Here is a 12,549-nt window from a genome sequence, read left to right as displayed (position 1 = left end):
AATCAAGTATCACTAAACATCCTGCTTGAGTTTCACATCACATGACCAAGGTCAAAGGTCATTTAGGGTCAATGAACTTTGGCCGAATTGGGGGTATCTGTTGAATTACCATCATAACTTTGAAAGTTTATGGATCTGATTCATGAAACTTGAACATAATAATAATCAAGTATTACTGAACATCCTGTGCAAGTTTCAGGTCACATGATCAAGGTCAAAGGTCATTTAGGGTCAATGAACTTTGGCCAAATTGGGGTATTTGTTGAATTAAAGCCATAAATTTGAAAGTGTGTTGGTCTAGTTCATAAAACTTGGACATAATAGTAATCAAGTATCACTGAACATCCTGTGCGAGTTTCAGGTCACATGATCAAGGTCAAAGGTCATGTAAGGTCAAAGAACTTTGGCCACGTTGGGGGTATTTGTTGAATTGTCATCATATCTCTATAAGTGTATTGGTCTAGTTCATAAAACGTGGAAATAAGAGTAACCAAGTATCACTGAACATCTTGTGCGAGTTATAGTAGTTTTCAAAATCAGCACTGCTGCTATATTGAATCGCGTGATGCAGGTGAGACGGCCAGAGGCATTCCACTTGTTATTGTACGGCATCCATCTGAGATACAAAAAAAAAATTACCTTTCATAGTTAATATACTAGCAGGCCTCAAACTTCAATTGTTTTTTGGACAATATCTCTTTTTGAAGGGTTCATGTACTTTATTATTATTAGAGTATAGAATGGGGAACATAACAAAATGACTAAAAAAAAAGCAATTGATGTCAATAAGAGGGGCATTGATGCATATCAGAAGGGCATCAGAGTTAATTGCATGTAGGCCATTGCTTAAAGTTTCTTTAAAGGTGTAACTGAATTTTTTTTAATGGTTAAGAACCTCTGCCCAACAAAATAACTACTGACAAGTTACTAAATAATAAGATGATAAATGTCTCCTACACTGTATGTGAGGCAATTGTCTAGTGTAATGTGTACTTATTAGATGATGTAATCAGGGAAGTGTTATAACACTTCCCTGATGTAATAATTCCAATCTGGTAAAATGCTGGTATGCCCACATAAGTGAAACAGGTGAGGGCTTTCCGAGACCACAGGTACTTAATTGTAGAATTTTTAATCATCCTGACGTATGTATCTCAGGTATGATCTCCATTTATAAAATTATACATGCATTTACATGTAGATCACTCATTCATGCTGTATTCCCCCCCCCCCCCCATTCTCAAAAGGATAATGTTGTACCACTTGCACTTTTGATACATGTATTTACAAAAAAGGATTACCCTGATAGATATAAAACAACAATAATTTTTTAAATATCATTTTCTGCATGTGTGTGCACTTCTAGTTATTGCATGCGTGTGCATTTCAATACATACATAAATGATGTAGTACAGTAGTAAAAGAGGAAGAGGAATTAACTATTCACCCTGTATTTGCCATCTGAAGATGACACTTTTCATAGTGCATTGGATCATTAAACAGCCTCAGGGATCTATAAAATACTGTACATCCAATGGACCAGAATCACTCAAGCATTGCATAATTTGACAAAGCATAGTATCTCCCTGTGTTTGTGTTATGAGTGGTAGTATATACACTCCATTATTACATGAAGTGCTTGCATGCAGAGTTGCATGAACGTGAGTAGGCGTAGTATATGGAGTAGGCTACTGTCTATTGTTATGATAGACAATAGCCTACTGTTGACATTGTCTACTTGTTGTAAAGCAGGATGAACAAGGAGGTGCTGCTTGTAGAGAGAGGGAGGTGGGCGTTTACAGCCCCCAGTGAAATAAACTTGAAGGAAAAAAAAGGGGGGGGATATGAAAAAAAATTTGAATAGAGATAGGGATAGGTGTTGAAAATGGTAGACGATAGTAATTTGGAGAAAATTGAACACCTTAAGTTCAACCCCACCCCCTACCAAATTACCCAGGCATCACCTCTGAGGTTGAAATAAATAATAGAACAGTATTCATTTTAAGGTCAAAATCCAGGGGGGGGGGCAGGTAAAAGGATCTCTTTTTCAAGATTGGGCACGTTAAGTACCGGTATGTAATGTAATGAGGGTGTCAAAAACACTAAAATACCAAAATGGTGTATTTTGCTAGGAAAGCTACATGTTTTCAGTCAAATTTGCGAGGGTGTGAAAAAAGAATGAAATGCTTTATAATCTGTTTAGAGTCCGATATGAGCGATATGTGGGCCTGGGAGGTGGGGCGGTACAAAACCCAATGTATTAAAGTTAAAGCCGAAGTCCGTGATCATGTATGTGATGTAACAATTTAAATATCGCTTTAGGGGGTCAATTCAGGAAATACTTGTCAAGGGTACCACTTTGCTTCCAATACTTTTTAAGGGTAGGGTTTCACATGCCAATACTTCTTGTTAAGGGGTGCATTTTCAGAATATGGAAAATACTTGTTTAGGGTGCTTTTCGAAACCCATGGTCGTGGCTGGTATCCACTCGTCAATGGAAGTGCCCCCCCCCCCCCCGAGGCCAAAAGGCTACTTCTAAAAGTCAGCATATGTACTTTATTCTATTTATGCATTATAATGCATGAAATGAATAAAATTGTATGATACATAAAATACATCATTACAATTAGCAGTGAATAGGCATGGAGCTCCGTGGTACAGGGATATATGGAGCTACATACATGTACGTAATAAAAAAATGATACTCCTATAAAGTTGCTCATATATCTTGTGCTCATATTCAATTTTTTTTACATGAACTGTACGGAGGACATACATAAAATTTGTCTCTTCATTGAACTTGTTCATGAAGATGTAATACAACTAAAACATTGACAATACTGATCACTGAATATGATTAATGAAATTTTGTATTGTGATACAGTAAAGCACTCAAGTCTAAATGGCTCTATTCATTGTATCACTATGCTTTGCTGAAAGAACTCTGTTGGGTGCAGCCTGTGCGGGTGTGTTTAATTATTGATAGATTAATCATTGAGAGTGCTGATATACACAGACGCCCCTTACAAGGCTCGTGTATGCTTGATGTTCATCAATAATCATACTCATACATGTATGGTACTCATTCATTGAGCATTCATTTTCATTTTTAGTTTATTGTTCTTTTTCCATTTTATGTTTTGATTGTCTTTATCAAATTTGGAACATTTTCAATGGCAATTTTGAGGTTTATTTTGAACGCTTGTTGCGTTCATTGTAGGTCTAAAGGTGCATGCATATTTATACATATAAGTAGCAATCTAGTCTTAGTCTAACAATTAAGTTATTTTCCTACATGTATGCACATTGATCATTGAGTAAATATGTATTGCAAGCTACTAGTAAGTAGTACACTACGTATGAATATCGTTAACCATGGTTTCTCTGTTTGTTTTGAAGATAATCTGTAGAATTGTTATGGATACATGTTAGTATACCATTTAAACAAAAATTGTCATTGGAGGTTGAAATGACAGCATTGTACTGTATGAGAATTGTATTTTTCATTAATAATAGAAATGAATTGTAGTATTGTTCATTAGATAGGTAGAAAAAACGGCCTCAAAGTAATTAGCAAGTATTTGATTATCGTGTAATCACCAAGTTGAGTTATGCAATACTGTTCACTGGACAGGAAAAAAAAACAGAACCAAGAATAACTGATGCTCTATTAATGATAATAATAGTATTAGGATTTGTATCTAGTGCACATATCCACCTTGTTAGGTGCCCAAGGCTCTCCTATATATTACCCCAGCGGCTAAGCTAGTCTACAGATTCCGGTGCTCACAGCTTTTTGAGGAATTATTTCCTGCCGGTACCCATTTACTTCACCTGGGTTGAGTGTAGTTCAGATTCTGAACGATTTTATTTAAAAGCAATCCCCCAACCGCTGCCAGGCCGAGAGATGGCGTGATCCCGAATTGTATGGGCGAGGAATTGTACGGGCGAGGATTCCTCGCCCGTACAATTCGGGATCACGCCATCTCTCGGCCTGGCAGCGGTTGGGGGATTGCTCTTAAATAAAATCGTTCAGAATCTGAACTAGGTTGAGTGCAGCACAATGTGGGTAAATTTCTTGCTGATCAAAGGAAAACACGTCATGGCTGGGAATCGAAATTACGGCCCTCAAATTGAAAGACTATCTAGTCTTAACCACTACACCCCAACTTACAGTGTATCACAAATAAAATGACCCATCAGTGTAAAGCTTAAGTCTCCTCTTTATGATTTTGTGATTACTTAGTACTCATGAGTGAGTGAGTAGAAACAATCTGAATAATGAATATTTTTGAAAATCATTTGGCTTTACAGTATCTGAACTTCATGATGAAATTTGCATGCCTCAAAAGTTTTATACCTTAAAGAAAATGATGAAGGAAATCAAGGAATCACAAAAGTTTTGTTTAAGTACTTCAAAATAATGCTTGAATTTCTATAATTTGAATAAATGAATACCTTTCAAAAGCTAGCTTATTTATAGCGATCAGCCATGCATAGTTAACCATGCAATATGGCTACAAATAGGAAATCCATGAAAATGCATTTGTTTTTGTAGACTTTTGATAATAATATTTTTGTTGTATTTTTTATGGTTTTCCACAAGCATAAAGCTAAATGTGTACTTAATTTATATGAAATTTATATTTTAATCAGCACTCTACATAGTACATACATGTAGTCCGACAGGATTTTAAAACAGTTACATAAAATGATAATATATCTAAATCATATGTTTCTACAATCTTTCAATCTTTCTGCAGCCCCTTTACCATTGTACTCTCTGAGAATTCTCCCGAGTATTATAATGGGGACATCAAAATGACCTTTTATGTAAGGATTCCTGAGGCCGACAGGGCGTCTGACGCCGCCATGGAGTATGTCGTTCCTAAAGCCACAGTAGTCAGTAAGTGCTCTACTATCTCCAGTATTGAGATGGTTTTGTTTTCATAAATTTTGAAGACCACTATCATAATTTTTTTTTTACATTTCTGGCCTAAAATTCGACTTCACTATGTTACACATTCAGCAAAACCATAATTTAGAGGAGAGCAAATGTGATTATGCAGACTCTATATATATTTTAAATAACATAAATATATATTTGAATATACATTTTTTCATATTTTTATTTAGTTTTAAATATTTTGCTACCCCTACCCCACAATGTCATAATACTGTATGCCCATATACCTTCAACATACATGTTTACATTGCATGTGCTGTATTTTTTTTTTCAAATATGAATATAAAGTTAAAATCTATTTGATGTTAGTTTATGGAGACAGAAATATTTAACTGAACTATCAAATTTTCTCTTCTCTAAAAATCAAAATCTTGTCTCTTTGTAGCTATTGTGGAGGGGAGTGTAGCAGACATCAACAACGCCACTGGCCAGGCACTTGTGTTCATTGGTGACAAGCGCATCATTGAGCTGGACACCGGCCTGGACAAGATCATGGTCCCGATCGTCTGCGTGCTCTTTGTCCTTGTCGTGCTCCTGGCGGTCTGTCTGACCTGCATGCAGTGAGTATTGTTATCGCTGTTCTCATGGTCAAAGTAGTCAACTCACGAAACATGAATCCTCATTGCCGCTCTCCACCCGAGGGACGAATTTGGAAAGAATTTCTTAAATGCTACATGAATTGGTGGCATTCATATGTGCAAAGATGGGATTTTGCTGAATTTTTTTTAATGCATTTAATAGTACAAAGTCTGTATCTGAATTTTGTGTTGAACAAAATCTTTTCATATCCCGAAAAAATGGAATATAGAATTTCGCCACCTATACTAGAATCGGACTTCCACTTGAAATTTCTGCAAAAATCTCAGAATTGATACTTTTTTACCTAAAAGGACTTCAGCATTCTTTTTGCTTGCATGGTTCAGATATACTGTGTATTGCATGAGAGTGCTTCTCTGTCACAGGAGATGCCTGTAGACACTAACAATTGCCTACATGTACTTTATGTAAAATCCAAACAAGGTGTCGCTTTTCACTAACAAATGCACAAGTTTGACCTACATGTACATGTATGTCATGTTGAACTCCATGTCAAATTCTACAAAATGAGTTCCTGACGCATTTTCAGTGTTGAATGAGAAAATTACTCCTCAAATAATGTCTTACTGTTTATTGTAATTCCCATAGAAGCGCTACCTATCCTTCTGTATGAATTGTTCTAAGTGGTAGACTGCGTGTGAGATTAGTTCATGTCGCTATCCTTTTTTTCAGGTCGCGTGGGGAGAAGAAGATACAAGAGCAGAGACAAAAGCAGCTAGGCTCCAAGGGAGATGAAGGGATCACCCTCACAGCCGTCAAGAGCGGTGGATATAGCATCGAAGATAACAATGGTGAGTATGAATAAAACAGCCAGCTTCCCATTCTGATGACAGACCTCTTTGCCTCATGGCAGGAATTAATCTCTTGTTTTCCAAACTCTTAAATTGAACTGTTAATTGAACATTCTTCCCTCAGTGAGCACACCGGCTCACCTCTCAGAGTTTGAGGACTTCCCATGATTGAGCCAACACAACTTTGAATGGGTTGGAGAAGAAATGAGACCTTGTTATGGTTAGTCAGGGAAACTGCCCCTCCCCTTCGCTATTTTTTTTTGTGGGAAGGGGGAGATTGCGCACACTTTATGAATTTTGTCTCGCCTCATACACTATAATCAATGCAATTAATTGCAAAAATGCTTTTGTTTCTGTTCATGGTAACTCCTTTAGGAACTCGACAGGACAGCTTTTTTTTTTGCTGGCAAACGCCAAGCTGGTATATAACCAATCTCCTAGGAAACGCTTTCCGTCTAGGTTAATCAGGCATAGTGGTTTACCTTATTAGATGACAGATATTACTCTTGGGTATTTTTATCAAAGTAGGGACAATGGCAGAGCGGAGACTTGAACTGACAACCTTGCAATTATGAGTCCAATGCTCTAACCACTATCAACCAATCAATTATGTTCCAGGGCTTAGTGTTAACCTTGTCAAACCAATTTTGTGCATTTGCAGGGTTGCAATGTTCATATACATGTATCCAGGCCCATACTAAAGTGCCGTGTTAATGGACGTTTGTCCTCGCAAAATGCCAAGCTTAAATGTTTTTTTTTCCATGCATGAGTGATCATGCATTGTACACATATTTCCTGTACATGACATGCGTAAACTCTTCTAACGCAAGAATCTTGGTGCAAGGTTATCAATTGCATGGCTGTTCAGGCAAGCAAGTTATGGCTTATCTGGTGTATTTTGGGTTAAAACATTGTCTTATACCTCAGTCACATTTGCTCAACGGTGGCAATACGGCAAGTTGAAAACAGGTTTTATTCAAACCAAGTATAGATATGAAGCTATCACAAAATATGTTATAACGGCTGATTTTGACTCTCCTCACGGCCACCTTAGAGCAAATGTTACAATTCAAATTTTAATTTGAATTTTAAATTTCCATCTTGTAAAACACCCTTTAATCATTAATATTTCAGTCTATTAATGCCTTTTGTAACTGATGGACCGAAGATATGCTGTGTGATATTATTTCAGTCACCATGCTTTTATCTTGTGTCAATGTAGAAATTAGTATTGTGTGCTTTTTTAATCCACTATTTCTCTCTTTTGCATTAATAACTTCCAGCGAAACAAGGTAATTTGATTCTGAACTTTTCAAGAATTGTAAACAATATTATAATGTGCTATTCATTGCACTTTGCATACTATACCAATGGGACATTTCTGCCAAACTGTAACAAGCTATGTTATATGGGGTTTTAAATGTAGCTGGTATCATTCAACATTCAATTGATACAGTATTCAATTACTAGTTTGTTCAAATATCTTGTTGAATTGTACCTCAATGTACCTCTACACTGTATGTAATCTTTGTTTCATCCATGTTGTACTCTCCTCTGTTGATGGTTCATGGAGATCTTTTCCTTTTCCTTATTATTCTTCACATTTTTTTTCTTTTTGTCCTTTTTCTGAACCCTTTCTCCTCTTTCTTACCCCCCCCCCCCCCCACCCCGCTCACTCCACCCATCTGGCCATTTCTCCTCTTCCTTTCCATTTTTTATTTCTTTTTCTTTCTCCTCCTTCTGCTCTTTCTCTTTCTATTTCTCCCTTTCTCCTCTTCTATCTCCGTGCCCTGTTCTTTTAATTTCTTCTCTTGTATTTGTTTTGTTTATTAGTTTCTTTTGCAAAACAATTCTCTATGTTTTTTTCTCTGATTTGTATCATATCCCTCTTTCTTTTCTGTAAAAAAATTCTCAAAATTCAACCTCTGTCTCTATCTTTTCTTATCTCATTGTAAATTTTCCTAATGTATTTTTTTTACTCCTGCCCTGCCCCCTCTTTTTTCACATATTAAACCTGCTTTTTTTTTTTTTTTTAGACAATTAGGCCTTTATAATAATATGACAGGGTAAGAATTTGTTTGTTTGTTTTTAGGAGCTATGTCAGTCACATTGGGGTGATTGCTGAATTTCAGGGGCTTTATCTTTCATTTCAGGGGCTAGTTTTATCGTTCAATGAGTAATTATGCTGTAAAGGCATAGCCGTTATTCTGCTGTGTGTACATGTAGAATACTAGAATACTGATTTTCTAAATGTTCTTAAATATTCAGGGATGCCAGTTTTCAGGCAAAAGCCTGAATTCAGGCTCTGGTAATTTTTTTTCAGGCCATAGTTTTAGCATTTCTGTGTACAAAATAATGTATTCTAGGTGATTTTCAGGCCCTCTGATCGATTCCAACTGGCATCCCTAAATATTGTTTCTGATAGATTTTGGGGCAACCTTAGAAAAGATGGTTGCCCCAAAGCACTTTTGGCTGTCATGAGGGTAAAATTGTCTGGTGCCCTTAGGCTCAAGTATTCCCTACACTGTTGGAGTATCTTTAAATAAAAAAAAGAAGAAGAAATTATCTTGAAGCCCAGCGAACACTATGCGACACAAGTTTTGTAATAAATCACATTTTGAATTAAATGTGAAAGTTCCAAGAAGTAAAGTTATGTCATTTTAAGTTCGGCATAATGTTAAAGGACGAATTATATCATAATTTTGCTTTGCGCAAGCCCTGTGGTCGGAGTAAAACCCAAATTGGCTTCAAGTCACAGCCGATGATGACATCGTTACAGTTTGGAAATTAATTTGTTCTTATTCCTACAGGGAGGCTCTATCTAATCGGAATTTCGATTTCAGCGGTCCTACCACTGTTCTGAACTCTGATCACTAAGATTTTATTGGTTGGAATGTCCATATATTATTAATGTTATTACAATTTCTTTGAAATTCTGATCTCAACAGGGCCCCGTCTTACAAAGAGTTAGGATTGATCCAATTAATCGTAACTCTATGGAAAGCCATCAGTGTCATAATTTTTTCTACAGGGAATTCCCAAAATAAAACAAAGAGAATCACATTGAATCTTCAAGGGAACGGCAAATGTATGAATGTACATCATATCTAGACAATATTTTGACCAAATTTGCATTTTTAGATGTCGACATTACTGGCCGTCCATAGTTGTGATTGATTGGATTGATCGTAACTCTTTGTAAGATGGGGCCCAGATTGACATTGTTCATAATCTCAATGTTTCCTATATCTTTGTACATGCAGTCGATGTACAAGTCAGTGATAATGTTGCTAAACCGGAAGAAGAAAAAGGTAACCTAAGCAATTGCTTGGTTTTAAACTGTACAGCTACATAGTATGCCTTGATCTGATCTATTTATACACGGCTTTACATTTTCCATTAAAGGGCATGTATTTTTCAATGTTTGTATGTTGTTCTGGATTTGTTGAAAAGTGCCAAAAGAACCGTTATATCTCCTGCATATAACCATCTATGCCAAAGCAAAACTTCTGACCATTTTCAGCTGTATTGGTGTGTGTTACGAACTGAATTTACTGCATATTAGGATTGAAAATATAGTTTGTGCAAATTATATTAATATTGTTTTGCTAGTATATTCAATTCTTGTTGGATGCAATGTAAGCATTAGTAAAGCATTCCAGCCTGGAGGCAATAACCCAATTTATTTTCGGGGCAACTCTTCTCAATCTACCACCTAAATCTGCAACATTGGATAAGCTTTAAAACATCACAGTGAATAGGAAGAATTTGGGGCTCTTTTTTTTTTTGGGGGGGGTGGGCAAAATCACCCCAAGCCCCCGTATCTATTTTTTTTAACCTGTAATGAAGTATTCAAACTTTGTGCTGATGGGCTCCAGAAATAATGCCTCATGTAAATGTTTAAGAATCTTCTCTTTTGTCCCTCTGGCATGAAGAATATCCGGGCCAACAGCTTGATACCAATGTATCATGATCATACCAGACCCATCAACTATTGTGAAATGTTTGCTTTTTGCCAAATATGGACTCAAAATAATAATGACAGCTTGATTCATAAACTGCTTATTGCCTGAGGATACAAAGCGCTGCTTTAGCTGTGCTGCCATGTAGGCACCAAAGCATTCAAGGAATTTCATCCTACCGGCCCGGATACCAATCCACCTCACCTGGGTTGAGTGCAGCACAATGTGGGTAAATTTTCTTCCTGAAGGAAAACACGCCATGGCTGGGAATCGAGCCCACGTCCCTCAGATTGAAAGATGATGCATCTTGGACTCAAAATGGATTAAAAGGGTGGGGGTGTTTTGATAATATCCTGAATCAGTCGTCCTTTATTTCAAATGTTTAACATGTTCTTATTATCAAAAAGTTTTTTGATATTTTTAAAGTCATGTTACCAAGCATAAATTAAAAGGTATTATAAGATTTTAGTGATTTCCAGAAGCTAACTTAAGTATGACTATCATATTAGTGATCGTACTATTAAACTGAAACCCTTTTAGTGACTTTGAGCCATCACTTTTCTGTTGATAAATGCTATCTGTATGTTTCACATGTACAGTAGATACAAACTTCATGCATAACTTGGATCATTATCCAGTGCGCAACACTGGCACTGGTCTGATGGTCCTAGACCAGCAAAATTTGTTGCTAGGCCAGTAACTTCTCAGAAATAGCCAGATTTTAATACTGGTCCGACATGACCAGTGAAAAATAAATATATCCAACTGATACAAATGATATTTTGTCTTTCGTAAATTATGAAAATGGCTCTCCAAAATTGATAAATGGCTCTCATGAATTATGTTGTGTATGTATTTTTTTTTTTTGGGGGGGGGATAAGAGACAGCAAAAAAAACTCAAGTCTTTTGGGGACCAGTAAATTTTAGGTTTGGACAAGTAAAAAATGGGAAAACTGGGAATCTACTGATCTGACATGAACAGGTTGGACCAATAGAAAAAAGGGTTAGTGTGGAGCCCTGCATTACATGTATCTGTCCTAATAGAGATTAATAGTAAAATAGGACTGCATGATATGATGATTACATGAGAGTGGGGAAAGCATTGGGGTTAAATACACATGTATGTTGGCTGTGAGGTGCCATAATTCAAGCATTGTAAGTGGGTTGAAGGGCCTGTGTGGTCATGATTTTACTAATTTCTCTGTAATTTTCATACACATTCGCATTCACCAAAAAGCTTTAAATCAGAAACCTAGCATCTTCATTCAAACTAGTTGTCTGATATTCATAGACAAAATTAAATTATCCTGAGTATAATTACAAAAGAAAATTCAAGAATGCTTCAATATATACACGTGTATTTAGTCAGAAATGTGCATTCCGAAAGCATTTGTGCATGTTGCTGAAATTTCATAATTATGCAGATATATGTGTTGAAATTTCATAATTATGCAGATAAGTGTATTTACGCTTGCGAGAGAATATACAGTTTTCAATACTATGATTTTTGGGGGTTTTTCTGCAGGCAATCTTTTTTTTTCTGGGAGCCCTACTTTTGACAACCTACCTCATAAATCTGCAAGAATGGATAAGCTTTAACATTGTAGTGAATGGGGAATTTCCAGGCTCTTTTTTATTTACAAGTCTCTTTTTTACAATTTCAGGTGGAAAGTCACCCGAGCACCCATGTCATTTTTTCTCTGTTTTACCTAATGATAGTGAAGCCCTCAATTTGTGCACCTAGATACATAGACGGTATATGATCATTTTATGATGTAAACGTATACGCTTATTGCCACTTTTATGTATTGCTCTTCAAAGTTCATTTAAAAGGCAGAATAAGAAGAGCCTTGTGGAAATCATGAATGCTTTGCAAGATGGGATCCCCACTGCACTGAAAATTTCAAATAGGCATTTCTTTCCAGTGAACTGCAACTAGTGAGAATATATATGACACTTGTTTGTTTTTGCATAGTTACCGTTTTTGTTAATCTCCCAAGTATAGCTGTCCCTGGGGCACTCCTTAGTTTGTAAAACATATGTATCAATGACAACATAGTGATAGAATGTATACTGTACTGACATCATGATGTTTGATTGGCTAAGAGTCAATTTGTTAATATGTATTTCAGCATTAGTTATTGAAAAAAGTTTTATGAAAAAGTACAATGTAGCACTTTTCACTAAAGGTAGAGGACTATTGTTGAACTTTCCTTTTAAAAGGTATCAATTA

The 12,549-nt window shown here is 36.2% G+C and overlaps 1 protein-coding gene across 10 annotated transcripts in view; it reads left to right on the top strand.

The window, feature by feature from the left end:
• LOC129260935 (uncharacterized) overlaps nt 1-12,549 on the top strand; it is a 32,477-nt gene that overhangs the window by 4,982 nt on the left and 14,946 nt on the right. For 6 of the 10 annotated variants that reach the window (XR_010293740.1, XR_010293746.1, XM_064100305.1 and 3 more), the window contains exons 5-8: nt 4,764-4,906; nt 5,352-5,526; nt 6,236-6,354; nt 9,618-9,665. Coding sequence is in view for 6 of the 10 variants with exons in the window: in XM_064100305.1 (XP_063956375.1) it covers nt 4,764-4,906; nt 5,352-5,526; nt 6,236-6,354; nt 9,618-9,665 (485 nt within the window). In the remaining 4 variants the exon portion in view is untranslated. The remainder of the gene's footprint in view (nt 1-4,763; nt 4,907-5,351; nt 5,527-6,235; nt 6,355-9,617; nt 9,666-12,549) is intronic. The other 4 variants (XR_008584590.2, XR_010293751.1, XM_054898961.2 and 1 more) reach the window with 1 other exon arrangement.

Source organism: Lytechinus pictus, chromosome 1, assembly GCF_037042905.1.
Source record: "Lytechinus pictus isolate F3 Inbred chromosome 1, Lp3.0, whole genome shotgun sequence".
NCBI classification, from domain to species: Eukaryota; Metazoa; Echinodermata; class Echinoidea; order Temnopleuroida; family Toxopneustidae; genus Lytechinus; species Lytechinus pictus.
Note: the sequence above shows the minus strand (reverse complement) of the source record. Positions and strands in the feature narration are given on the sequence as shown.